The sequence below is a fragment of the Microcaecilia unicolor genome, chromosome 1 (assembly GCF_901765095.1).
Source record: "Microcaecilia unicolor chromosome 1, aMicUni1.1, whole genome shotgun sequence".
Classification (NCBI taxonomy): domain Eukaryota; kingdom Metazoa; phylum Chordata; class Amphibia; order Gymnophiona; family Siphonopidae; genus Microcaecilia; species Microcaecilia unicolor.
In genome coordinates, this window is record NC_044031.1 from 263,731,020 (window position 1) to 263,757,829 (window position 26,810).

General features: G+C 43.4%; 1 protein-coding gene across 1 annotated transcript in view; it reads right to left on the reverse strand.

Annotated features, from left to right (window-relative positions):
• Positions 1 to 26,810, reverse strand: part of TOPAZ1 (testis and ovary specific PAZ domain containing 1) — a 304,275-nt gene that overhangs the window by 196,888 nt on the left and 80,577 nt on the right. Inside the window, 2 exon segments of the mRNA XM_030210899.1 lie at positions 6,362 to 6,450; positions 13,638 to 13,753. Coding sequence (XP_030066759.1) covers positions 6,362 to 6,450; positions 13,638 to 13,753 — 205 coding nt within the window.

Here is a 26,810-nt window from a genome sequence, read left to right on the forward strand (position 1 = left end):
GTAACACCCCTTTCTTCGGCATGAACTCCATTTACTGATACCCCTCCTCCTTCAACATGTTTCTAGTCAGTTATATCAAGGATACTCAGTTTATTTATAAGTACCCTACACAGAATCATCACAAAGGCCATGCTAAAATTGAGCACACTACATCTACCATGCTCCTCTGATCTGATCACCGAGAAGGGAGGGTGGTAGAACTAAAGGATATGAATTGAGGTTGCAGAGGGGCTGGTTCTGCAATCATATCAAAAAGTACGTTTTCACAGAGCGGGTAGCAGATACCTGGAATACCCTCCCGCAGGAGGAGGTGAAGATGAAAACGGTAACAGAATTCAAAATGTGTGGGATAAACACAAAGGAAGCCTGTATAGAAGACATGGAACCAAACAAGCTTAGAGGTAATTAGATGGCAACACCAGTAATTGGGAAGCAAAGCTAGTGCTGGGCAGACTTTTACGGTCTTTGCCCTGATCATAGCTGGACAGAATCAGCTTCAGTAACTAGAGAATAAGGCCAGTGTCGGGAAGACTTCTATGGTCTCTGCCTTGAAAATGGCAAGGCCAAATCAAGTATACATATGTAGTATCTCATCATACCTTATGTGTTTATCTTGTTGGGCAGACTGGATGGCCTGTACAGGTCTTTATCTGCCATCATCTACTATGTTATTATGCGTCAAAGAAATTGATCAAAATCATTTAACAAAACCTACTTCTGGTAAAATCTATGCTGCCTCAGATCCTACATAAGCACTGCTGCACTGGGACAGACCGAAGGTCCATCAAGTCAAGTATACAGCAATAATGGAACAGGAAGAAATATCCAAGGCAAAAAAAAAAAAGACATTTTTTTTTATCTAGACCTGTTTCAAACACATCCAAGTTACAAAAAGGTGTCCTCATTGAGCAGCTGACCATTGGAGGGATAAAGGGATTACCTCCTCTTTCATCTCCCAGTGGTAAGTGAACCCCTCCCATCCCCCCATAGAATTGAAAGTGACAGTGGATACCAAGCTCTATGACTACTTCAGGTATATGGCCATTCCTAATAGAGAAACAAGTAAGTGTAAGGAGTAGTCTAGTGGTCACTGCAGTGGACTTTGAACAGGATCCAGGTGTAACACCAACATTTTTCATTAAATATGTGAGCCTTCCTGAATTTATGCAACATCTGCAAGCATGATGGCTATTGTAGTACTGTACCTTTAGGTATGGCAAAGTTATTCATTTGTAGCAGGTGTTCTCCAAAGACAGCAGACCAAGTATTCTCAGAGCCGGGTGACATCATCCAATGGAGCCCGGAGCAGATGCTAACTAGCGAGATTACTACAGACCTTTCTAGCAGCGTCCCACTGTGCATGCACTGGTGCTTTCCCACCCAATGTGCGAGTGCGGGTCCCTCAGTCATATAAGATACCTAACGAATACTACTCTCCAAGGGGAGGTGGAAGGGTATGTGAGAACACCTGGCCTGCTGCCCTCAGAGAACTAGAGGTAACTTTGCTTTCTCAGAGGACAAGCAAGCCAGTTGCATTCTTATAGCTCGGATGCTCATCAAAAACAACGCTAGGAACTAAAGCAAACTGGGTCTAGGGGAGTGGAGGTGGATTCTAGACATTAAACAAATTCTTCAGGACAGCCTGCCCTAACCAGCTGTCATGTCAGGTATACTGCTGAAGGCAGTAATGAATGTGTGGAGAAATGACCAGGTTGTAGCCTTGCAAAACCTTCTCTATGGAGGCTGACCTGAAATGGGATACCGATGTAGCCATGGCTTTGACATTATGAGCCCTGACATGACCCTCTAGAATCAAACCAGCCTGGGCATAAGTAAAAAGAGATGCAATCTGCTTGCCGATTAGAAAGTGTGCATTTGCCGATGGCTACCCCCATCTGGTTTGGGTCAAAAACAAAAAGCTGGATGGACTGTTTATGGGCTTTAGTCCATTCCAGATAGAAGGCTAAGACTCACTTACAATCTTAAAGTATGCAGTACACTCTTGCCATGATGGGCATTTGGTTTTGGGAAAAATGTTGGCAGAACAATTGACTGATAAGAAGGAACTTAGGGTGAACTACTCTAATGTGGTAAAACTTTGTGTAAAGGTGGATCAGCTACCAGGGCCTGAAGCTCACTGACCCTACGAGCTGAAGTGACCACCACCAAAAACACAACTTTCCAGGCCAAATACTTCAGATGACAGGAATCAAGAGGCTCAAAAGGAGCTTTCATCAGCTGGGTGAGGACAACATTGAGATCTCATGACACAGTTGGAGGTTTGACAGGGGGCTTTGTAACAAACATTTGTAACAAACCTCCCATGAAGCGAACCACTAGAAGCTGTACAGAGATGGGCTTACCTCCCACACGGTGATAAGCACTAATTGCACTTAGATGAACCCTTACAGAGTTGGTTTTCATGTTTCGCTATGGGAGAGCAGTTTGAGCTCACCATCGCATCGCTGGTATTCGACTTCCTTACCACCTGGATGAGCCAAACTCAAGACCCCTGATGACGCTTTTATAGCGAAACATGAGCATGTCGGGTCCTGGTCGTATGGTGGAATACTATAAGAATATGAGAGAGTGAAACTTTAAAAAGAAGGGTAACAACGATTTCAAAAAACATATATCTGGAACAATAGATATTGCTAACAGTGAAGACTGGCTTCTTGGATGTTTATGACTGTCATCATCATTGATTACTTATGACTTATCACTGACATTACAATGGTCTGTTGGAAGAAAGGATATTATTACTTCACAAGTTGGTGACTTTGATTCATTGAATGTGATTTGAAGAAAGGTTGCTCTTGTGGGAGACTTCAGAACACTGGACTTACAAGTGACTAAAGAGCTATGAACACATATTGATGAAAAATATCGCCAGATATATGTTATTTAATTGTGTATTGAAATAGTATTTTGGAGAACTGTGTGTGATTTTAAATGTGTTGATGAATGTGAGTATGTATGGATTGGTTTGACATAACTATGGGTTAAGGGAATGGATTTAATTTTAGGAAGATTGTACTGATTTATTAATAAAGAATTTTTTAAATGTCAAACGGTTACTAGCGAGCAATTTGTAGTATAATGTGTAACCAATTATAGAGTTTAGACCTAGATTGAATTTGTGATTAACGAGGATGAGATGTCCTCCTACTGGTAGGTCGCTTGGCATGGACAACTGTATTGCTCTCTTAGAGTCAAAACTGGGTTCTTGTTAAGACTGAGGAGTCATCTGTGATTTCTGACCCTGCTGCTGCCTTGCACATGAGCACTGGGGCATAGTTCTTTGAGGTGAAGGAGGAGAAGTAGTAGGAATGTAACAATGCTTACACATATAGTAACTGGAGCATAGAAATCATCCAGCAAACCTTCTAGAAGAAGAGGAGGTAGAATAAGTCTGCGCCTGGATGGAGTTTTATAGTACCTGTATGTTTTTTAATTAGGTTGGCCACTTCCTCGACTCTATCACAAAACAACTTATTTCCATGACAAGGGATGTCTGCTAGACACTCTTGGACAGCAGATTCAAGGTAGGAGACCCTGAACCAGGAAAGACGCCGTATGCTACTCCTAAGATGGAAATATGTGAAGAGACATCAAAGGCTTGATGCCAGATATTTTGACAATTCAGAAGTTTTCTGAGAAACTTATGGAACTCATCAGCCTTCTCAGGAGAAGGAATTCTGCAAAGGAGGCAGTATATTGTATTACAAATTTTAAGTAAATTGTAGAAAAATGTTGATAATCTAAAATGTGATTAGTTAGCATTGAAGCCTGAAATGTTTTTATTGCCAAAAGAGTCCAATGTTCTAGCTTCTCTGCCTGGAGGAGCAGAAGCACGAGATCTCACGTGACAAGTGCATTTTAAAGCAGACTCCACAACTAGGGAACAATGAGGTAACAGTTTTCTCAAACCCAGTGCATTTATGTATCCTATACATTGTGTCAATTTTCTATGGAGCAACTTGAACTATCAGGGTAGTCTCCCAATTTTTGATCAGAGAATTTTTCATAATTGTATGAAGTGGAACAATGATTTCTTCTCTAGCAGAAGAGTCATAATCTAGAACCTCAAAGACTTCTGAACAAGGTTTTCTTCTGTCTCTAATTTGAAAGGTATGGCTTGAGCCATCTCATGGCCAAAGCCAGGAAAGAATATACTTCCTGGAGGAGATCTACGTCTCAGGTGGTGAAGAAGGATCAGATGGAATGCCATAAGACTCCTCAGGTAAGAGGTCCTGATCATCTCCCAGGAGAGGTTTGAGTCATTTTTCAAAGTACTGTTCTTGGGAAGTACTAGAGAGCCAGCTCTGTGCCGATGTGTGTCGAGGCAGATGAGTCTCTGACGTGAAGAAAGTTCCTTTGCCGATGTGTCAGTTGGGTTCATGCTGCCCCGACATCTGGCATCGAGCCAGTGTGCTGGACCTCTCCTGTGATTGTCTCTCCAATGTATCAATGGACTGGGCTAAGGCTGGCGCAAACACCTTGTAAGCCTGTATAAACTGTGAATGCAGTAGCCTTGAGATCTCAGCCCAGATTTCCTGCTGTAGAGTCAGCGTTGGTACCGGCTGAGAAGGTGGTATGGTCACAGCCTGAGGTTATAGCCTGTGTAAGCATAGGAGATATCAAAGACATCAAAGGCTCTCGATGAGAAAATAGTTAGAGGGGAGACTGGTCACTGTGGCATGGAGGTTTCCCATTCATTCAGGACGTCGATGCAGGGGAGGTGTTGGCAGAGTGCTTAGAGGGAGAATGATGGTGATGCTTCTTAGTTTTTTACGCTGCAGGTTCCTCGATGCATGCAATACTGACGAAAAGGACAGCGAGTCCCTACACGGTTGCGGTACTGAGTCCAACCACATTGATGCTTGTCGGAGCACCAGAAGTTGATGTGAATGTTGACAACGATGCAGGTTCCACCTCAACTGCTGAATCCCCTGCCATGCTCAATGCAGATGTCAATGCAGAACCAAAATGTTTTTAATGCTGGACACTGCGGGCTTTAAGGGTCCTTGTTTGCATGTGCAAGCAGAGGATACACTGTATGTGTCGGTGCTCCAAACCCAAGCACTGAACACACCATTTATGGGGGTCTCTGCTGAAATAGTTCTATTGCATCAAGTACACTTCTAAAGCCACTCGGAATCCTGGTTAACATGGAGGGAAAAATGGACAACTAAGGTCAAAAGGCTCTATGGTCCGGGGAGCTCAAGTAGTCGCGTACACGAAAATGAATGGATGCTTCAAAGGCTCAGAGGCCCTAAGGGCTGAAAAATGAAAAATAAGTTAAAAAAATGAATACAGAAAAAAAGAAAAATATGAAAAAAAAGTATCCCAACAAAAGGAAGGCACTAAAAAGCAAACGTTTGATGTGCTGAGGAGATATGAAAAAACAACCTCTCTGCTCCATGGAACACAATAGACTGCTGGTCTTGCACTTGAGCGTAGGGCAGGAAAGCACTTGTGCATGCGCAGTGGGGGCAGTGCCTCAAAGTTTTAAAGCGACAGTGCACTTGGCAGTATCCACATCGGGCTCCAAGGATAACGTCACCTACATGTGAGAATATTATGCCTGCTTGTCCTTGGAGAAAAAAAAAATATGAAAAATGAATAAAATGACCCTGATTCAAAACAATACGCTATTTTGTTCTTCTGTTCTCTTAACCCAGAGATTTTCTATGTTTTTACAACTCACTTATTTTAAAGCTCAACCACTGTACAGCATGTCTTTTCATCTCCCATCCAGAACCTGGTGCAAGTGCATACTAGGCTGACCAATGGGTGTCATTGTTGAGTGATGACCGACTGCCTCCCTCAGGTTGAAAATATTCCCTCCACATAATCCTTGGCTCCAGCCAACTCTAGACCCTGATCCAGTGAATTCTGCATAGATACTGGCCCAGTTCTGAATGCACAAGTTTGGCAAATTATTTCACAGAACTTTGTTAGTCAAGGCAAACAAATTATTTTGAATTTTTTTTCTTGATTTCACCCCCACCATTCTAGTTGTTCATTAAGACTTATGTACACATTTAAAAAAATATCTAAAACTTCAATACCAACAAAAAAGGAATTTGCCAGAGACTTAACTCATTATCAGATATAATGTGTCTCTCCATCTCCTTACAACTTTAATAAATTAACCCTGCATCACCCCATCGCTGCAATGATATTTACAAATCATTTTTATGTCCACTAATTTCTTGCCTTGTTCTTTTTCATTCTATTTTGACTTGAGAAAGGGAGAGGTAAATTCCAAAAGCAAATCATAAAATAATTAAAACATTTTTATAAGGTAGTATGTTAATTTGATTAGTCTACTGACTGTTTTTCCATGCAGACTTACTAATGAATTCTTTTCCATTTTCAATACTTCACTGAAGTTGAGATTCTGCAAGGGTAAGTGTTCTGAGGGTTTATTTGTAAATTTGAAATCTGTATGTGAATTAATCATAGAAAAACATTAGTTCAAAGTATAAAACTGCTGCACCATTCACCATTTTATCACATGACACATTCTACAGGAAATGAATATAACTAGGTCAATTCTGAGCAGGACATTTAGGGAATATTCATATTATTCCTATATTTAATAGTGCGGTATGTATAGAGTGAGCCACTGAATATACTGGTATTACTTATGCATATAATTTATATGTATACTTATATGAAGAAGCACCAAATGTCGGGGCCTCTACATATAAGCTATACATGGAAGCACCCAAATACCAGTGCTATAAGGCCAATTCTTAACAAGTTGCTTGAATGCTGTTATTTAGGTACCTAAGTGCACACTTACTTGAAAATTTTCATTTGGGAGCCTAAGTGGTTTTCTACAAATAGGCACTCAAACAGCATATAATATATTTGACAAGGAGGTGTTCACATGGGTGGAGCATGGGTGGGTGATAGGTGGGTCATAATACTGTAAGTTGCCCACTACATTTAGGTGCACTCATTTAGCCTATTGCCCCACACAAATATGTGTTTGGGCTTAGATGCTCCATCTCAGATTTTTTCTATTTGTGAGGCAAATACATTTTCTATACATATAGGGGCCAAATACTGGCCCTACCTTTCAAATACCCCAACCCTGCTTTCTCTGCTCTATGCAAAGCACTAAAAGTAATTGTATAACAGAGCACCTACTATTGAAGTGGATTATGGCATCTATTTAAGCCTATTCTCTAACAGTAGTTGCCTACTACTTCTTATAGAATACTAGCAGAAATGGCCACGAACATATTAAAAATGCAATTCCCAGCACTATCTCCGTTATAACAAGTTACTAATCCAAACACAAACCAGAGTATGTAATGTTCAGACAGGACAAAAGGGCCTTTAAAACAAAAGGGACACAGTTGTTTCATTAAAATATCCTTTAATAATAGACTTTGATTGAAAAGAGACCCGACACGGGCCGTGTTTCGGTGCTACCGCACCTGCGTCAGGGGTCTGCATTAAACACATTACAATAAACCATAAACAAACAAATATAAGAAATATATATTAAAAAAATCACTTTTGATAGGAACCAAGAAAACATACATATAAACGAAATTATTTTGTAAAAAACTAGATGCATATAAAAATAAATATTATGCTAATACTAACACATTAATAAGGAAATGAGTCGTATATACATTGTGTTTGATGAAAATCTTTCAACATATTTTAAAATTTTTTAGCACATATATAAACATTTTGTATGTATAATGGTAAGTGCAAACATGCAATTAAACTTAAATCAAATTGTATGTTTGCACTTACCATTATACATAAAAAATTTTTTTATATATGTGCTAAAACATTTTTAAAATATGTTGAAAGATTTTCATCAACACAATTTATATGACTCAATTTCCTTATTAATGTGTTGCATAGCATAGCAGAGATCATGGAAAAAGAGAAGCATAGATGGCATAGGACCTGCAGCTATGGAATTCCTTATCATTAAGCTCACATTCACAAGCAGAAAATATGAGAAATGTCATCGGTGTAGACCTGAAACATGGTTTTTTAGAAAATACTATAGCCTAAAATAACATTACCTTTGTTATAACACCTGAAACCTATAACAGACTAGTTAAGAAATTTTGTGAATTAGGGAAATGTTTCCTTAAGAAGTTATCACGCTTATTTTCGAAAGAGAGGACGCCCATCTTTTGATACAAATCGGGAGATGGATGTACCTTCTTGCAAGGTCGTCCAAATTGGCATAATCGAAAGCTGATTTTTTTACACCTTCGAGACTTCTTTCCGTCGCGGGGATGACCAAAGTTCACGGGGCGTGTCGGCAGGGTAGCGAAGGAGGGATTGGGCATGATTAAGAGATGGTCGTCCTCGGCCGATAATAGAAAAAAGAAGGGCGTCCCTGATGAGCACTTGGCCGACTTTACTTGGTCCAGTTTTTTCACGACCAAAGCCTCAAAAAGGTGCCCCAACTGACCAGATGACCACCGGAGGGAATCGGGGATGACCTCACCTTACTCCCCCAGTGGTCACTAACCCCCCTCCACCAAAAAAAACAAGTTTAAAAATACTTTTTTGCCAGACTCTATGCCAGCCTCAAATGCCATACTCAGGTCCATCGCAGCAGTATACATGTCCCTGGAACTGTTGTAGTGGGTGCAGTGTACTTCAGGCAGGCGGACCTGGGGGGGGGGGAGGAGTTTGGGGGGCTCAGCACCCAGATAGCGAGGTACTAACCTAGTAGCAGGCATTCTCTGAGGACAGCAGGCTGATTGTTCTCATGATTGGGTGGACGTCCTACGGCAGCCCCAGATCGGAAGATCTTCCCAGCAACAAAGTTTGCTGGCTCCCGCGTGCACATGCGCGAACCGCGCATGTGCGACCGTCTTCCTGCCCGTAGCACGAGGTGTGCTCCTTAGTCTTTCTTTTTCTGCGGTTCAGGACGGCTGTTTTACGGCGGCTCTGTGTCCCAGAAAGGCCCCCGCTGCATTTTCGCAGTTTTTTTCGCCGTCTTTCAGCGTTTTGTTACAAGTTCTCTTGTGTTTCTGTTTAAAAAAAAAAGTTTTCCTATATTTCTTTAGCTTTCCCCGAAAGTTTCCTTTCTTTTTCGTAAGCGGCCATTTTGGCCGGCCGTGTGGGTTTTTCCCCTTTTTTTGGTGACCTTTTCTTGGCACCATCGCGGATTTTGACCTGGCCGGCGCGATTTTTTCGCCCATGTCCCCGAAGCCTGCCAGCGGCTTCAAGAAGTGCATGCGGTGTAACCGGACAATCTCACTCACTGATAGGCACGTTTCGTGTCTTCAGTGTCTCGGGGCTGGTCATCGCCCTAACGCCTGTACTTTGTGCCTCCAGCTTAAGAAGAGGACCCAGGCAGCGAGACTGGCTCAGTGGAACATTCTGTTCCGAGCCTCGTCCGGTCCTTCAACGTTGACGGAGGCAGCGGGTACCGAGGTCATCGCCGGTATCGATGTCAGCATCGGAGGGTGCAATCGACGTCCGGAGCGCTGGTGATGGCTGTCCAGAATACCAATGCTGGTAGCAGTGAGCCATCGAGTGGGTCTCCACCTGCCTCGGGGGCTCCTGCAGTGCAGGCCCCCGGGACCGACCTCGAGGAGATGTGTGGATTCCACGTCTTCCTCTTTTGTACCCGGAGGTACCGCTGACATGCTTCGAGCGAAGGCGAAGAAGCACCGCCATCGGTCACCTTCCCGTTACGGTACCGAGAGCTCTGGGACGCCGAGGGAATCGGCACCCAGAAAACGTAGACGCCAGGAGGACCGCTCACCCTCCATCCAGGAGGTGTCAATGTGCTCTGCTCCAGGACAGCCCAGTACCGCCTCCGTGCCCCAGACAGATTCTCACCTCGTCGCTGGTACCAGCCCCACAGCCTTGCCCGATGGACACTCTGGACAAGCGCCTCCGAGCCATAACTCCAGGGATCCTTCCCCACCTAAGGAGTCGTCCACTGTTCCCCTTCATAATGTTCTGAAGCAGACATTGATGGCGAACTGGATGAAACCCTTAACTAATCCCACTATTCCCAAGAAGATTGAGTCCCAGTGTCGATCCATGGGGACCCAGAGTTCATGAAGACCCAGTTGCCTCATGACTCTGGAGTTGTGGATCTGGCTCTCAAAAAAAGTCAAGAGTACTAGGGATTACGCCTCAGCGCCCCTGGGGGCGGGAGTCTAGGACTCTGGACTCTTTTGGGAGGAAGCCCTACCATTCTGCTATGCCCGTGTCCAAGATCCAGTCCATACCAGCTCTACACGAGCATCCACATACGGAATAATGTGCGGCAGCTGACGGACTTGGTCGATAAGCTACCGTCGGAGCAGGCCAAACCTTTTCAGGAGGTGGTCAGGCAGCTGACGGCGTGTCGCAAATTCCTGTCCAGGGGTGTTTCCCGACACTTTTGATGTTGCGTCCAGGGCCGCTGCTCAAGGTAGTGATGCGCAGACTCTCATGGCTGCGTGCCTCTGACCTGGAGAATAGAGTCCAGCAGCGGATTGCGGATGCTCCTTGCCGGGGGGCATAACATTTTTGGTGAGCGAGTCGAACAGGTGAAGAACAGCTCCACCAGCATGACACCCCATTCGACAGGCTCTCCCACCAACGCCTTCAGCATCTACCTCAACAGGTAGAACGTTTTTATGGGGGAAGGAGGAATGCTCCTTACGCTTATAATAAGCGTAGGTACAATCCACCTTCCCGCCAGCCTGCTCAGGCTAAACCCCAGTGTGGGGCACCCCTTGGTAGATCTTTTTTGCACTCAGATCAATTACAAGGTCCCTCAGTTCTGTTCCAGACTTCAAGCCCACGGCAGACTAGCGTTGGATGCCTTTCTCCTTCACTGGGGGAAGGGCGTCCTGTATGCGTATCCTCCCATACCCTTGGTAGGGAAGACTTTGCTGAAACTCAAGCAGGATCGTTGAACCATGATTCTCATTGCTCCCTTCTGGCCGCGTCAGATCTGGTTCCCTCTTCTTCTGGAGTTGTCCTCCGAAGAACTGTGGAGATTGGAGTGCTTTCCAACCCTCATCACTCAGAACGAGGGGGCGCTTCTGCATCCCAACCTCCAGTCTCTGGCTCTCACGGCCTGGATGTTCAGAGCGTAGACTTCGCCTCCTTGGGTCTTTCTGAGGGTGTCTCCCGAGTCTTGCTTGCTTCCAGAAAAGATTCCACAAAGAGGTGTTATGCTTTCAAATGGAAGAGGTTTGCCAGCTGGTGTGACAGCAAGGCCCTAGATCCTCGTTCTTGTCCTACACAGACCCTGCTTGAATACCTTCTGCACTTGTCCGAGTCTGGTCTCAAGACCAACTCTGTAAGGGTTCACCTTAGCGCTTTTCATTATCGTGTAGAGGCTAAGCCTATCTCGGGACAGCTTTTAGTTGTTCGCTTTATGAGAGGTTTGCTTTTGTCAAAGCCCCCTGTCAAGCCTCCTACTGTGTCATGGGATCTCAATGTCGTTCTCACCCAGCAGATGAAACCTCCTTTTCAGCCACTGGATTCCTGCCATCTGATGTTCTTGACTTGGAAGGTCATCTTCTTGGTGGCAGTCACTTCAGCTTGTAGAGTCAGTGAGCTTCAAGCCTTAGGAGCTCATGCTCCTTATACTAAATTTCATCATAACAGAGTAGTCCTCCGTACTCACCCTAAGTTCTTGCCGAAGGTGGTGTCGGAGTTCCATCTTAACCAGTCAACTGTCTTGCCAACATTCTTTCCCCGTCTTTATACCCGCCCTGCTGAACGTCAGTTGCACACATTGGACTGCAAGCGAGCGTTGGCCTTCTATCTGGAGCGGAGAAGCCCATTCAGACAGTCCGCCCAAATGTTTGTTTCTTTTGATCCCAACAGAAGGGGAGTGTCTGTCAGGAAATGCACCATCTCCAATTGGCTAGCAGATTGCATCTCCTTCACTTACGCCCAAGCTGGGCTGGCTGCGACATGGTCATCTGTCCACACATTCACATCTCATTACTGCCTACACCAGGATACCCGACGTGACAGTCGGTTTGGGCAGTCGGTGCTGCAGAATCTGTTTGGGGTTTAGGATCCAACTCCACCCTCCTAGGCCCATTTTTATTCTGTTCCAGGCTGCACTCTCAGTTAGTTGTATTGTTTAGGTCAATCTCAGTTATGTCCTCGCCGTTGCGAGGCCCAATTTGACCAATGTTTGTTGTTTTGAGTGAGCCTGGGGGCTAGGGATACCCTAATCGTGAGAACAAGCAGCCTGCTTGTCCTTGGCGAAAAGGGAGCTATGCACCTGGAAGCAATTTCTGAAGTCCACTGCAGTGCCCCCTAGGGTGTCCGGTTGGTGTCCTGGCATGTGAGGGGGATCAGTGCACTACAAATGCTGGCTCCTCCCACGACCAAAGGGCTTGGATTTGGACGTTTTAGAGATAGACGTGTTTGGTTTCCATTATCGCCGAAAACCCAGAACGACCATCTCTTAGGTCGACCTAAATGTCAAGATTTGGGCGTCCCCGACCGTATTATCGAAACGAAAGATGGATGTCCATCTTGTTTCGATAATACGCGTTGCCCCGCCTCTTCGCGGCATCGTCCTTAAGAGTTGGGTGCCCTTAGAGATGGTCGTCCCCGTTCTAAAATGCCCCTCTATGTTACTTAAATAACAGTATACAGGCACTGTGAACACTTGTTATTGTAATGTGTACTGTATATTAATCTTATTCTTTGGTTGAAGATATTACTGTGCAAAACAAATTAAATTACATCTGGAAGTTTGGAAAGATGTCTTATAAATCCAATATTATTTCTATGCTACAGAAACTAGAACTTTTCCCATAGAAATGCATTGAGCCACTGTTGGGGGGAGGGGGGCTTATTCCTCTGAAACCTCCTACACAAAAGTTTATGAAACAGAAATAGCACAAATATTTGGGCGGGGGGTCTATTTTAAAGACAACTCTTTTCAGCAGGTTTGTTAGTTTTTTTTAATTTTTAAATTAGCTTTATAAACATGCTGTTTCTGAAAAAAAAAAAAAGAATGAAATACATGTTCTTTCCAGAGAAGAGCTATGCCATAAGGCACAAGATGAATTAAACAGACATGCAAAAAGTCACAGCCAGAAAAAAAAAAAAAAAAGACCAATATCAAAAGCTAGCTCTCCGGTCAGCAATACCTGCTACCCAGATAACTACTGATCACCAGGCCCAGGTAATGATATTCAGCGGTATCATTTGGATAATGTTGCTGACTATAAGGTCTAAATGCCTTGGCACTGTCTGGGTAGTGCTGGGGACAGAGATGTAAGTGATTCAGGCACTGCTGATGTTCTGGTACCTGGAAAACTATCAGGGTAAGGTCAGCTGTCCTAAGTTGCCCAAATAGATAATTGGCAGTACCTGGACAGCTTTCAGCTGCTGCTGAAATCCCAGATATTCAGTGCTAGTATCCAGGTATGGTCTGGTGCTGAATTTCTAGGTATAGAAAAACCAGTGGCAGCTGGCATTTAAAAAATTCTGATTTCCAGGATTAAACAGTACTCTGAAAATAACTTTCTATATGAATAAACCTAACTTACAGTCTCCTACAGTATAACTACTAACCACACTCCTTCCTTATCCCACTTACCCCCCATAAAAAACCCCAAACAAGTGAACCTGTTAAATTCAAAATATTTTACCTTTCATCCAGGGTAATGGTAGCTTGCAGTCATTAGGCTGTCCCTTCAGAGATGGTAATGGCATTTTTAAGTCTGCCAGATTATTGTTCAAGAGCCCTAAGTACTTAGAATTCTCCCTAAAATGTTGGAAAAAAAAGAAACAAAACATCAGAGAAACATTATTAAATGTATTTAGCAAAACAAAATAGAAAGAAAGCTAATGATTTACTGAAGCTCTTGAAAACACGCACATGCAGGAGATTCATTTACCCAGGCAGGACCACTTGATAATTGATGAATGCATGGGGTTGGTGAAATATATACCCTGAATGGGGAACTAAGAAAGCAAACAAGGGGAGGAGTAGCTATGAAGAGTACCGTCTCTATGTGGTAAAGGTTTGGGACACAAAGATATTTACATTACAATATGAAAAATAATATAAACTGAACATTTATACCCCTAACCAGCAAATACCAATTTTATAAACAAGTGAGCAAAACATGCAGAGCATAACTCATGAAACTCCTTCCAACCACTCTGTATGCATGCGTGCATGTTTGGGGGGGGGGGGGGGGGGACACTGAACAGAGCAGTTATGGGTAGATGATCGAAAGCCCTGCGCTGTTCCAAACAGCGCTCTAAAAATAGCATTGGAACAGCGCGGGGCTTTACTGCCCCAGAGAAAATAGCATTCATGTGAGGGGATGTCAGGGGGGTTAGGGGGGTCGCTGGGGGGTGGGTCTGCTGGCATGGACAGGGCTCACCATTCCTCCCCAATGATCTGCAAACCCTAATGCTCCAAGCTGGTGTACAGTTTGCTGCGGCCAGCAAGTCATTTGGCGCGCTGGTTGCTGATCATTGGGGAATAGGTTTAGCATGTATTTGCATGCTACTTGCGCTAAGAGCCCTGTTTTGCATAGTTGCGTTCAGAACCCGCGAGCACATTATTTCACATACTCCGGGGCTCTAATCATGGGGCGGTAGCAAACGCAGGTGCTAGTATGGCGCAAGCAGCCTCTAGTACTTGTGTTTGCTTCTGATCATCAGCCCATAAGAGCTGGTAAAGGCAAAAATGGCCAGAGGAAATGGCCCACAGTACTTGAAGAGGACGATCTTCCTTTACACACCTCCAAGGTCCCAAAGGTCCCAAGCAGTATAGGGTTCAATAGATGATTGATGTCTATCCCTTTTACTGCTACATATACAGTGGGGGAAATAAGTATTTGATCCCTTGCTGATTTTGTAAGTTTGCCCACTGACAAAGACATGAGCAGCCCATAATTGAAGGGTAGGTTATTGGTAACAGTGAGAGATAGCACATCACAAATTAAATCCGGAAAATCACATTGTGGAAAGTATATGAATTTATTTGCATTCTGCAGAGGGAAATAAGTATTTAATCCCTCTGGCAAACAAGACCTAATACTTGGTGGCAAAACCCTTGTTGGCAAGCACAGCGGTCAGACGTCTTCTGTAGTTGATGATGAGGTTTGCACACATGTCAGGAGGAATTTTGGTCCACTCCTCTTTGCAGATCATCTCTAAATCATTAAGAGTTCTGGGCTGTCGCTTGGCAACTCGCAGCTTCAGCTCCCTCCATAAGTTTTCAATGGGATTAAGGTCTGGTGACTGGCTAGGCCACTCCATGACCCTAATGTGCTTCTTCCTGAGCCACTCCTTTGTTGCCTTGGCTGTATGTTTTGGGTCATTGTCGTGCTGGAAGACCCAGCCACGACCCATTTTTAAGGCCCTGGCGGAGGGAAGGAGGTTGTCACTCAGAATTGTACGGTACATGGCCCCATCCATTCTCCCATTGATGCGGTGAAGTAGTCCTGTGCCCTTAGCAGAGAAACACCCCCAAAACAAAACATTTCCACCTCCATGCTTGACAGTGGGGACGGTGTTCTTTGGGTCATAGGCAGCATTTCTCTTCTTCCAAACACGGCGAGTTGAGTTCATGCCAAAGAGCTCAATTTTTGTCTCATCTGACCACAGCACCTTCTCCCAATCACTCTCGGCATCATCCAGGTGTTCACTGGCAAACTTCAGACGGGCCGTCACATGTGCCTTCCGGAGCAGGGGGACCTTGCGGGCACTGCAGGATTGCAATCCGTTATGTCGTAATGTGTTACCAATGGTTTTCGTGGTGACAGTGGTCCCAGCTGCCTTGAGATCATTGACAAGTTCCCCCCTTGTAGTTGTAGGCTGATTTCTAACCTTCCTCATGATCAAGGATACCCCACGAGGTGAGATTTTGCGTGGAGCCCCAGATCTTTGTCGATTGACAGTCATTTTGTACTTCTTCCATTTTCTTACTATGGCACCAACAGTTGTCTCCTTCTCGCCCAGCGTCTTACTGATGGTTTTGTAGCCCATTCCAGCCTTGTGCAGGTGTATGATCTTGTCCCTGACATCCTTAGACAGCTCCTTGCTCTTGGCCATTTTGTAGAGGTTAGAGTCTGACTGATTCACTGAGTCTGTGGACAGGTGTCTTTCATACAGGTGACCATTGCCGACAGCTGTCTGTCATGCAGGTAACGAGTTGATTGGAGCATCTACCTGGTCTGTAGGGGCCAGATCTCTTACTGGTTGGTGGGGGATCAAATACTTATTTCCCTCTGCAGAATGCAAATAAATTCATATACTTTCCACAATGTGATTTTCCGGATTTAATTTGTGATGTGCTATCTCTCACTGTTACCAATAACCTACCCTTCAATTATGGGCTGCTCATGTCTTTGTCAGTGGGCAAACTTACAAAATCAGCAAGGGATCAAATACTTATTTCCCCCACTGTACGTACTTGTTTAGTTTCAATATATCTGAGGGTTATGTTGTTGTTGTTTTTTTTTTTTATATAACAGCCTGGAACTTTGGTACTTTTATATATAAATTTATCATATACACAGTATTTATATTATTTCATTTGCAGTTTGGATTTATTCTTTTTTTAAATCTAAATTATTTGTATTTTAGCCATTTATTAATGTTTTTACCTATTTATTGATATTAGTATTTTCTGCATTGTCTTATGATTTGTTATTTATTGTTCCCAATAATTATCTTAGATGTAAGTCAAAATAATTTTTAATAGGCTTTATATGTAATTGGTTTATTTATGTTTAGTCTCCTGATGCAGGCCTCACAGCCAAAACACGGTGACCGTGTCAGACCTCATTAATAAAGGCTGCTTTGGATTTTCACATCTCCTTTATGTGTTTTTATTTCACCCTTGTTTGGTTGCTCACAAACTAAGGGCCCTGTTTACTAAGCCAAGCTAGAGGCACGTTACCGTTTTTAGTGCGCGCTAAGCATTAGCACCTGCTAACCATGTAGAAGCCCATAATATACCTATGGGTGTCTTACTCAGTTAGCGTGCGCTAATTTTTAGCAGAAGCTAAAAATACTAGTGCACCTTTGTAAACAAGGCTCTAAATGTACATAAATAGAGCAATGGCTAGTGCTCAAGCCCAATAACCCTAAGCAGCCTACCTTCGGCCCCCTCTATGATTGGCAGCCATACCCACTCAGTCTACTCAAGTGGAACCTACAATGTTAAAGCTGCACATAAAAGGTCACTCTTCTGCATCTTTATAAACCTTGCCTCATTTCTCTCTGTCCTGAATTTGGCAGGGAACTGGTTCAACTCCTGCAGACCTGCAATAGAAAGGGAAGGAGAAATGGGACTTGATATACCCCCTTTCTGAGGTTTTTGCAACTACATTCAAAGCGGTTTACATATATTCAGGTACATATTTTGTACCAGGGGCAATGGAGGGTTAAGTGACTTGCCCAGAGTCACAGGGAGCTGCACTGGGAATCGAACTCAGTTCCCCAGGATCAAAGTCCACTGCACTAACCACTAGGCTACTCCTCCAGCCTAGTAGTTAGTGAAAAGACACTTGTCCTCGTCTCCTCAAGATTTATTTTTTTGCAGTGATCAAATAGATAATAGAGAAGTGTCCTCTGATGCAATGGGCTATCTGGTCTATAAATCCTCAACAATGAGGTCAGATAGTACGAGGCATTTGATGCCAGGGTTTTATGGCTCATCCAGAGTACCTAGAGGCAGCCATTTTGGAAAGGCAGCCATTAGGGACAGGAGCAAGTGGGCTTCGCTCCTACCCCCTACTCCTACTGGACCGCCAGGAATTGCAGGTAGGCCCAGGTTGGGGGGAGGGGGACGGCTATCCTGCCTGTTGGATGGGGGGGGGGGGGTTGGGTGGTCAGATAGAGGGTATTTGGAGTAGCATGATTGGGGGAGGGGAATTGGAGAGCCTCTGGAAATGTTTTTTGTTATGCGGGTCCTGGCCAATATTCAGGCAATATATTCTCTGTTCCATTACTTGTTTTTTTTTTCCTAATAATTCCCAAGCTTCTGTTTGATTTTGTGTCAGATGCTCCATAGTGAGCACAAGATTTCAACATATTGTCCACAATGGTTAGATAATTTCCTGGGTAGTGACTCCTAAATGTGGAATCTTGCATCATGCAGCTTTAATTTAGGTTATTTTTTCCTAATGTGCATCACTTTGCACTTCAGGTTCTCATGTAATTTAATTATAAGTTTGACAACGTGTTTTTCCGAACAGCTTTGAAAACCTGTTTCAGAAATTGTAGATGCTTAGTCAAAAGTAAATTCTCTATAATGTTAATAATCAAGGTAATTTAATTTCCAAGTTTAGTAGTACAATTGGATGCTCTCCATTTTTAAAATTTCAATTTTAATTGTAATTCTAGGCGTACTGTCCTTTTTCTTGCAGTGTGAACTGGATAGATCCGTTTGTGACTATTTGCAGTATAGAAGCAATGAGTGTAATGTAATGTAATTTATCACAAAATGCATGCAATTTAAAACTTGAATTCTTCTGAAGTTTTTCCTAGAAGCCAGAAGGCTATGGGATTTTTATCAAGCAGATTCAGTAGACTGGAGGCTACACTCTCGACATCCAAGCTGTAAGAACTAGGGCCCTTGATATAATTTCCTGTTTATGATAGAGTCAGCGGCTCTGCGTCAGCCTTCTGCTTCCTGCTGATGATGTAGCCACATTCAGACCCAGAGAAGCAGTGGGGCCTGGAGCAGACCAGGTAAAAACACAAACACTAGACTAGTGTTTCTCATTGTAAGGCCAATGAGCCCATGTCTCTCTAGTGAAACCTCGCTGCCTTTTAATGATTTGTTGTTTTTAATTTGTGTGCCCGATTTGATTTCTGAAAAATGGATGTTGCATTGAACATAAATTTCATTTAAAAAAAACAATCAGATTCTTTGGTCAATCAAACATATAAATGGCAATTGACTGACTCACTTGCAAATGCGCAGTAGAGACTTCCCTCTCTGTCCCGCCCCCGCGTCAAGACGTGATGACGGAACAGAGAGGGAAACTGCGCCGAGGAGTGCACCACGAGGGAACCACAGAGGTCGCTACTACCCCCCCCCCCCCGGTGTTGCCGCCGCCGCCGCCCCCCTCCTCCACCCGGGCCAGGCCCTCCTCTCTTCTCCACTGAACTTACAGCGCCGAAACCGCAGCAGGCAGATCAGCTCCTGTCGGCCTTCCTTCCCTGCCTGTGTCCCGCCCTCGCCGTTACGTCACAAGAGGGGGGACACAGGCAGGGAAGGAAGGCAGACGGGAGGCTATCTGCTTGCTGCGGTTTCGGAGATGAGGCGCTTTACGTTTGATGGAGAGAAGAGGGCCTGGCCCGGGTGGACGGGGGGGATCGGTAGCGGCAACCTCGGGGGGAGGGGCGGCGGCGGCGGCGACCTTGGGAGTGGGTGGGGAGGGGAGGGCAGGAGAAATGCTGGACATGGGAGGTCTCCGAAGGAGGGGGGCCTTGGAGCTGGGAGGGATGGACAGAGGGGGGCCTTGGAGCTGGGAGGGATGGACAGAGGGGGACCCTTGGAGCTGGGAGGGCAGGGGGCCTTGGAGCTGGGAGGGAGGGACAGGGAAGAGGGCCTTGGAGCTGGGAGGGAGGGACAGAGGGCCCTGGAGCTGGCAGGGACGGAGGGAGGATGCTGGACATGGGAGGTCAGAAGGAGGGGGGCCTTGGAGCTGGCTGGGAGGGAGGGACAGAGGGGGGCCCTTGGAGCTGGAAGGGAATAGGGCCTTGGAGCTGGGAGGGGGAGGGAAGGGGGCATTGGAGCTGGCAGGGAAGGAGGGAGGGCGGGGGGGCCTTGCAGCTGGGAGGGGAGAGGGGAGGGAATGGGGCATTGGAGCTGGGAGGGAGGGAAGACATCAAAATAGAACATACCAATACTCGCCCGTTTTAAGGGCTTAACGGCTAGTAATAACATCAGTCATCTGCATCCACTGCAAAAAGGAATTTAAGTACCATTGCAGTGTTTTATTGTTAACGAACCACTTGCAGGCAAGGCATCCTTATGTCCGGAGAGGTTAAAACCAAAGAAAGAAACAGAAATCATCTCAGATTGATGAAAGTATGCCGTGGAAAACTGAATGAAAACACACTTGTTGAAGATAAAAAAGAGCAGATCGTATAAAAAGATAAATATAGTTTATTTCAAACATATATATATATAGACAGCCCGACACAGGCCGTGGTTCGCCCAACTGGGCTGCTTCAGGGGCTATATAAGTATTCTTTACTACCAAATATAAGGTGCGCTTTGCTACCAGATATAAGGCACATGTAAAATGTCCTATTGACCAGTGTATGAAGAATGGATCTGGTTTGAAAAAAACAGCTGAGCCAGAGATGCCAAAAGCATAGCTTGCTAATATCGAGTGGGTATTACAGTCACATATCTCCGAGGTAGCTGGGAGGGGAGAGGGGAGGGAATGGGGCATTGGAGCTGGGAGGGAGGGAAGACATCAAAATAGAACATACCAATACTCGCCCGTTTAAGGGCTTAACGGCTAGTAATAACATCAGTCATCTGCATCCACTGCAAAAAGGAATTTAAGTACCATTGCAGTGTTTTATTGTTAACGAACCACTTGCGGGCAAGGCATCCTTATGTCCGGGAAGAGGTTAAAACCAAAGAAAGAAAACAGAAATCATCTCAGATTGATGAAAGTATGCCGTGGAAAACTGAATGAAAACACACTTGTTGGAAGATAAAAAAGAGCAGATCGTATAAAAAGATAAATATAGTTTATTTCAAACAATATATATATATAGACAGCCCGACACAGGCCGTGGTTCGCCCAACTGGGCTGCTTCAGGGGCTATATAAGTATTCTTTACTACCAAATATAAGGTGCGCTTGCTACCAGATATAAGGCACATGTAAAATGTCCTATTGACCAGTGTATGAAGAATGGATCTGGTTTGAAAAAAACAGCTGAGCCAGAGATGCCAAAAGCATAGCTTGCTAATATCGAGTGGGTATTACAGTCACATATCTCCGAGGTAGCTGGGAGGGGAGAGGGGAGGGAATGGGGCATTGGAGCTGGGAGGGAGGGAAGACATCAAAATAGAACATACCAATACTCGCCCGTTTTAAGGGCTTAACGGCTAGTAATAACATCAGTCATCTGCATCCACTGCAAAAAGGAATTTAAGTACCATTGCAGTGTTTTATTGTTAACGAACACTTGCGGGCAAGGCATCCTTATGTCCGGGAAGAGGTTAAAAACCAAAGAAAGAAAACAGAAATCATCTCAGATTGATGAAAGTATGCCGTGGAAAACTGAATGAAAACACACTTGTTGGAAGATAAAAAAGAGCAGATCGTATAAAAAGATAAATATAGTTTATTTCAAACAATATATATATATAGACAGCCCGACACAGGCCGTGGTTCGCCCAACTGGGCTGCTTCAGGGGCTATATAAGTATTCTTTACTACCAAATATAAGGTGCGCTTTGCTACCAGATATAAGGCACATGTAAAATGTCCTATTGACCAGTGTATGAAGAATGGATCTGGTTTGAAAAAAAACAGCTGAGCCAGAGATGCCAAAAGCATAGCTTGCTAATATCGAGTGGGTATTACAGTCACATATCTCCGAGGTAGCTGGGAGGGGAGAGGGGAGGGAATGGGGCATTGGAGCTGGGAGGGAGGGGAAGACATCAAAATAGAACATACCAATACTCGCCCGTTTAAGGGCTTAACGGCTAGTAATAACATCAGTCATCTGCATCCACTGCAAAAAGGAATTTAAGTACCATTGCAGTGTTTATTGTTAACGAACCACTTGCGGGCAAGGCATCCTTATGTCCGGGAAGAGGTTAAAACCAAAGAAAGAAAACAGAAATCATCTCAGATTGATGAAAGTATGCCGTGGAAAACTGAATGAAACACACTTGTTGGAAGATAAAAAAGAGCAGATCGTATAAAAAGATAAATATAGTTATTTCAAACAATATATATATATAGACCAGCCCGACACAGGCCGTGGTTCGCCCAACTGGGCTGCTTCAGGGGCTATATAAGTATTCTTTACTACCAAATATAAGGTGCGCTTTGCTACCAGATATAAGGCACATGTAAAATGTCCTATTGACCAGTGTATGAAGAATGGATCTGGTTTGAAAAAAACAGCTGAGCCAGAGATGCCAAAAGCATAGCTTGCTAATATCGAGTGGGTATTACAGTCACATATCTCCGAGGTAGCTGGGAGGGGAGAGGGGAGGGAATGGGGCATTGGAGCTGGGAGGGAGGGAAGACATCAAAATAGAACATACCAATACTCGCCCGTTTTAAGGGCTTAACGGCTAGTAATAACATCAGTCATCTGCATCCACTGCAAAAAGGAATTTAAGTACCATTGCAGTGTTTTATTGTTAACGAACCACTTGCGGGCAAGGCATCCTTATGTCCGGGAAGAGGTTAAAACCAAAGAAAGAAAACAGAAATCATCTCAGATTGATGAAAGTATGCCGTGGAAAACTGAATGAAAACACACTTGTTGGAAGATAAAAAAGAGCAGATCGTATAAAAAGATAAATATAGTTTATTTCAAACAATATATATATATAGACAGCCCGACACAGGCCGTGGTTCGCCCAACTGGGCTGCTTCAGGGGGCTATATAAGTATTCTTTACTACCAAATATAAGGTGCGCTTTGCTACCAGATATAAGGCACATGTAAAATGTCCTATTGACCAGTGTATGAAGAATGGATCTGGTTTGAAAAAACAGCTGAGCCAGAGATGCCAAAAGCATAGCTTGCTAATATCGAGTGGGTATTACAGTCCACATATCTCCGAGGTAGCTGGGAGGGGAGAGGGGAGGGAATGGGGCATTGGAGCTGGGAGGGAGGGAAGACATCAAAATAGAACATACCAATACTCGCCCGTTTTAAGGGCTTAACGGCTAGTAATAACATCAGTCATCTGCATCCACTGCAAAAAGGAATTTAAGTACCATTGCAGTGTTTTAATTGTTAACGAACCACTTGCGGGCAAGGCATCCTTATGTCCGGGAAGAGGTTAAAACCAAGAAAGAAACAGAAATCATCTCAGATTGATGAAAGTATGCCGTGGAAAACTGAATGAAAACACACTTGTTCAGACTACCCTAACTGAAGCTAGGAACATGAGGCCAATGTGTCAATCATCATGAAGAAATTACGAATATCATTATTAAATGGATAGGAAGTGACTGTTGACTGGTAAACACAGTCAACGATTTGGGTCTGCGTAGCATAATATATGCTGCATTAGGTAACTATTTATATGAACTTCCATCTCGTACGCTTGTTAATGAACACATATGCGACCTATATGAATGTAAGAGAATAAAGGTTCAAGGTTTAATTGAGTCGGCCAAAAGCGCTGCTTTAATGGGAGACTATTAGTCTTCTTGTGTAAATACTAGCTACCTTGGCATGATGGCCTATCTAATTGGTAATAACTGGAAACTACCTGTGAAATTGTAAACCCCCAAAGATACAGAATGCAGACATACATTGTAGAATGGTATGGAACATTTCAAAAATGTTGCTGAAGAATGGAACTGTTATGCTGAAGTCTGAAGCATTGGAACTAACAATGCCAGGCCTATTGTTAAGGCTGCATCCTCGTTATCATTCAAGCATTTTCCATGTGCAGCCCATATGTTGCAGCTCAGTGTGAACTCCGCAATGGAAAGTACAGGATTCGATGGCATGCTTGAAAATACATAAAAATTGTGGGACACTATAAGCTAGCCAAGCAAATTTTGTAGAATTTAAAGAACAACAGACTAGTTTGAACTTGCAAATATAAAGTCTGTCAGGATGTCCCCACCCACTGGAATTTGACTCTGCTAATGATGGAAAAGCTCACTGAAAATAAGAAAGCTGTCATTGCTGTACTTAGCACTGCAAAATCCAAAATCTTGTAACTAACAGATGGGTGATAGTGCTCACCCTCCCCCCCCCCCCCAGCATTTCTGTTGACAGTTTACATGGCGTCAGCACACTGACTGTTTTGGTCATCTTCTCCCGATCTCCAACAGTGCAACTCCTCTTTTGATTAAAGCTCATTGGTTGCCTGTTTATGTAGAATCACGCGTAAACTCTGTACAATGTATTTCATGGCTTAGCACCATATTACATGTGCTCTCTTATTAACCGACCCTGCAACATTCCGACCTTTATTCTCTCATCTGCTGACCAACTTCCTTGATCTCCCCCTTGATGAAGCTGCTGAGTTTTGGAATTTTCCCTTGAAACCCCTCTATTTTTTCTTTCTGAAGCATCATCACCTAACAGTATAGCCCACAGAGCAATCCCCTAGAAAAGATCTTCTTAGTTTCATCATGGTCTTCTATTACTGAAGCACCAACTACGTAAAGCAGAGCACTTCTGTAGGAAGCTCTCAAGAGATAGTTCAGCATGTCAAAATATTGCGCTCTAGTGAACTATTCTAACAATACAGTGAAGAGCTCTAAAAATAACTACTATAATAAGGCCATCGATAATTCATCTAACTCCTCCAGGACCCTTTGCCTGTACTTTATACTCGGACATCTCCTTCAGCTGATTCCTTGGCTCTTTTTTTCCAGGCTAATTATCAGGCTCTTCTGCAACAATTTCCCCCTTGTACCAGTCCTACTGTTTCTTCTTTTTCACCTTGTCCATTGGAATGTTCTACGCCCACATTTACTGCATCTTGGAGTGCATTTTCAATTCCTACTCTTAACAGAGAATATCATCAAGAACTTGTCTTACAGTATCCTTATTGAACCCTTTTTTCATCAAGCTGGCTGCGGTTCCCATGTCACAGGCTTTCACGACTCCTCCTTCATATGATTAATCTATCCTTTTGAAAAGAAAATGTAGAAAACAAAAGAAAATTGGCTAAAGACAAATCAAATGAAAACAAATTAACTTGAAAAATTGCCATCAAAACATATAAAAATGAGATCAAAATTGCAAAAGCTCAACACCGTAATAAAATAATCGATGGTAATTTCCATAAGACCAGTAAACTTTTATATCTGATAAAAAGCCTACTATCCACAAAAGAAATAACCACAACCACAGAGTCTCCATCAACAGCAGAGCAACTAGCTACTTTTTTCAAACAAAAAATTGTTAAAATCAGAGGAGTCCTCAAATTAAAATTCAACCATCAAGATATTTACAAAAAACAGTCAGACACACATGCAGGAATAGCCACCAACAGAATCTGGTCTTCCTGCCAACTAACAACCCATGACACAGTAAAACATTACCTCCTAAAATATTCAAACTGACAATGCATACTAGATCCTTGTTCTAGTTACCTTATAAAGGAAGCTCCTAATATATTCATCAATCTGCTTCAGCAGCACATCTCCTTCCTACTATTCCACAGACCTTTCCCTGATAATAAAGGTCCTATTATCCTAACACCAATACCCAAAAAAAATTCAATCACCGTAACTGATGTAACAAACTACAGAGCAGTAGCCTCCATTCCTTTGATGATAAAGGCGATGGAAGGAATAGTAGCAGCACAAACTATGGACTACCTTTCACATTTCTCCCTACTACACAAATCGCAATCAGGTTTCAGACCATGCTATAGCACCGAGACTTTCCTTACTACCCTAGTATCAAATCTCAGAAAAGAAATCAGCATAGGGTCTAATATCTTAATAATGCAGTTCTACTACATAGAATGTGCTAGACATATTGATCATAATATCCTACTAAACATACTAGACAACTTTGGTATATGTGGCACAGTCCACAAATGGTTTTAAGGATTCATGAAACCAAGATCTTACAAAGTGAAAATGAAAGGAACTTTATCCTCTCCTTTGTCAATGGACTGTGGCGTCCCTCAGGGTTCTCCATTATCGCCCATTCTGTTTAATGTAATGATGTCACCACTAGGCAACAGACTAGAAACAGCAGGATTCAAAACATTCATATATGCTGACGATGATACTATATGCATAACCTTCAAAGAGAACATTAAAGATATCTTACAAAAGGCAAATTTTGGCTTAAATTTGATGGAAACCTGGGCCTCAGAATCCAAACTAAAGCTAAATAAAGAAAAAACTAAATTCATGGTCATTACCAACCTATTTGACCAAAACAACAACAACAGTTTCACAATAGACAACACTTCATTCCCCATTGACAATAATCTGAAAATTTAACATTTGATACTCAAGTTTCCTCAGTAATCACAAAATCTTTCAGGTCTCTTTGGAATCTAAAAAGGATCAGACCCTATTTCTCATCAGAAACATTCAGACTATTGGTACAAATCATTAACATTATCCCAATTCGATTACTGTAATGCCATATATGCTGGCTGTAAGGAGTACCTGTTGAAAAAACTCCAAACAGCTCAAAACACTGCAGCCAGGTTCATCTCCTCTTTATTAATCAAATTACACTGGCTTCCCATCAAAGCGAGAATCACCTTCAAATTATGTACCTTTATCTTTCAAGTACTAAACGGCACAGCTCCAGACTACCCTAGAGTGTAGGAGTAGCCTAGTGATTAGTGCAGTGGACTTTGATCTTGGGGAACTGAGTTCGATTCCTACTGCTGCTCCTTGTGACTCTGGGCAAGTCACTTAACCCTCCATTGCCCCTGGTACAAAATAAGTACCTGAATATATGTAAACCGCTTTGAATGTAGTTGCAAAAACTTCAGAAAGGCGGTATATCAAGTCCCATTTCCCTTCCCACTATATGGTACCATTAATAAACTTACCTCAAAGAAACACTAAATATGAGGCAAGAAACTATCTCAGACTACACCTCCCAAATTGCAAAAAAGTGATCTACAAAACTA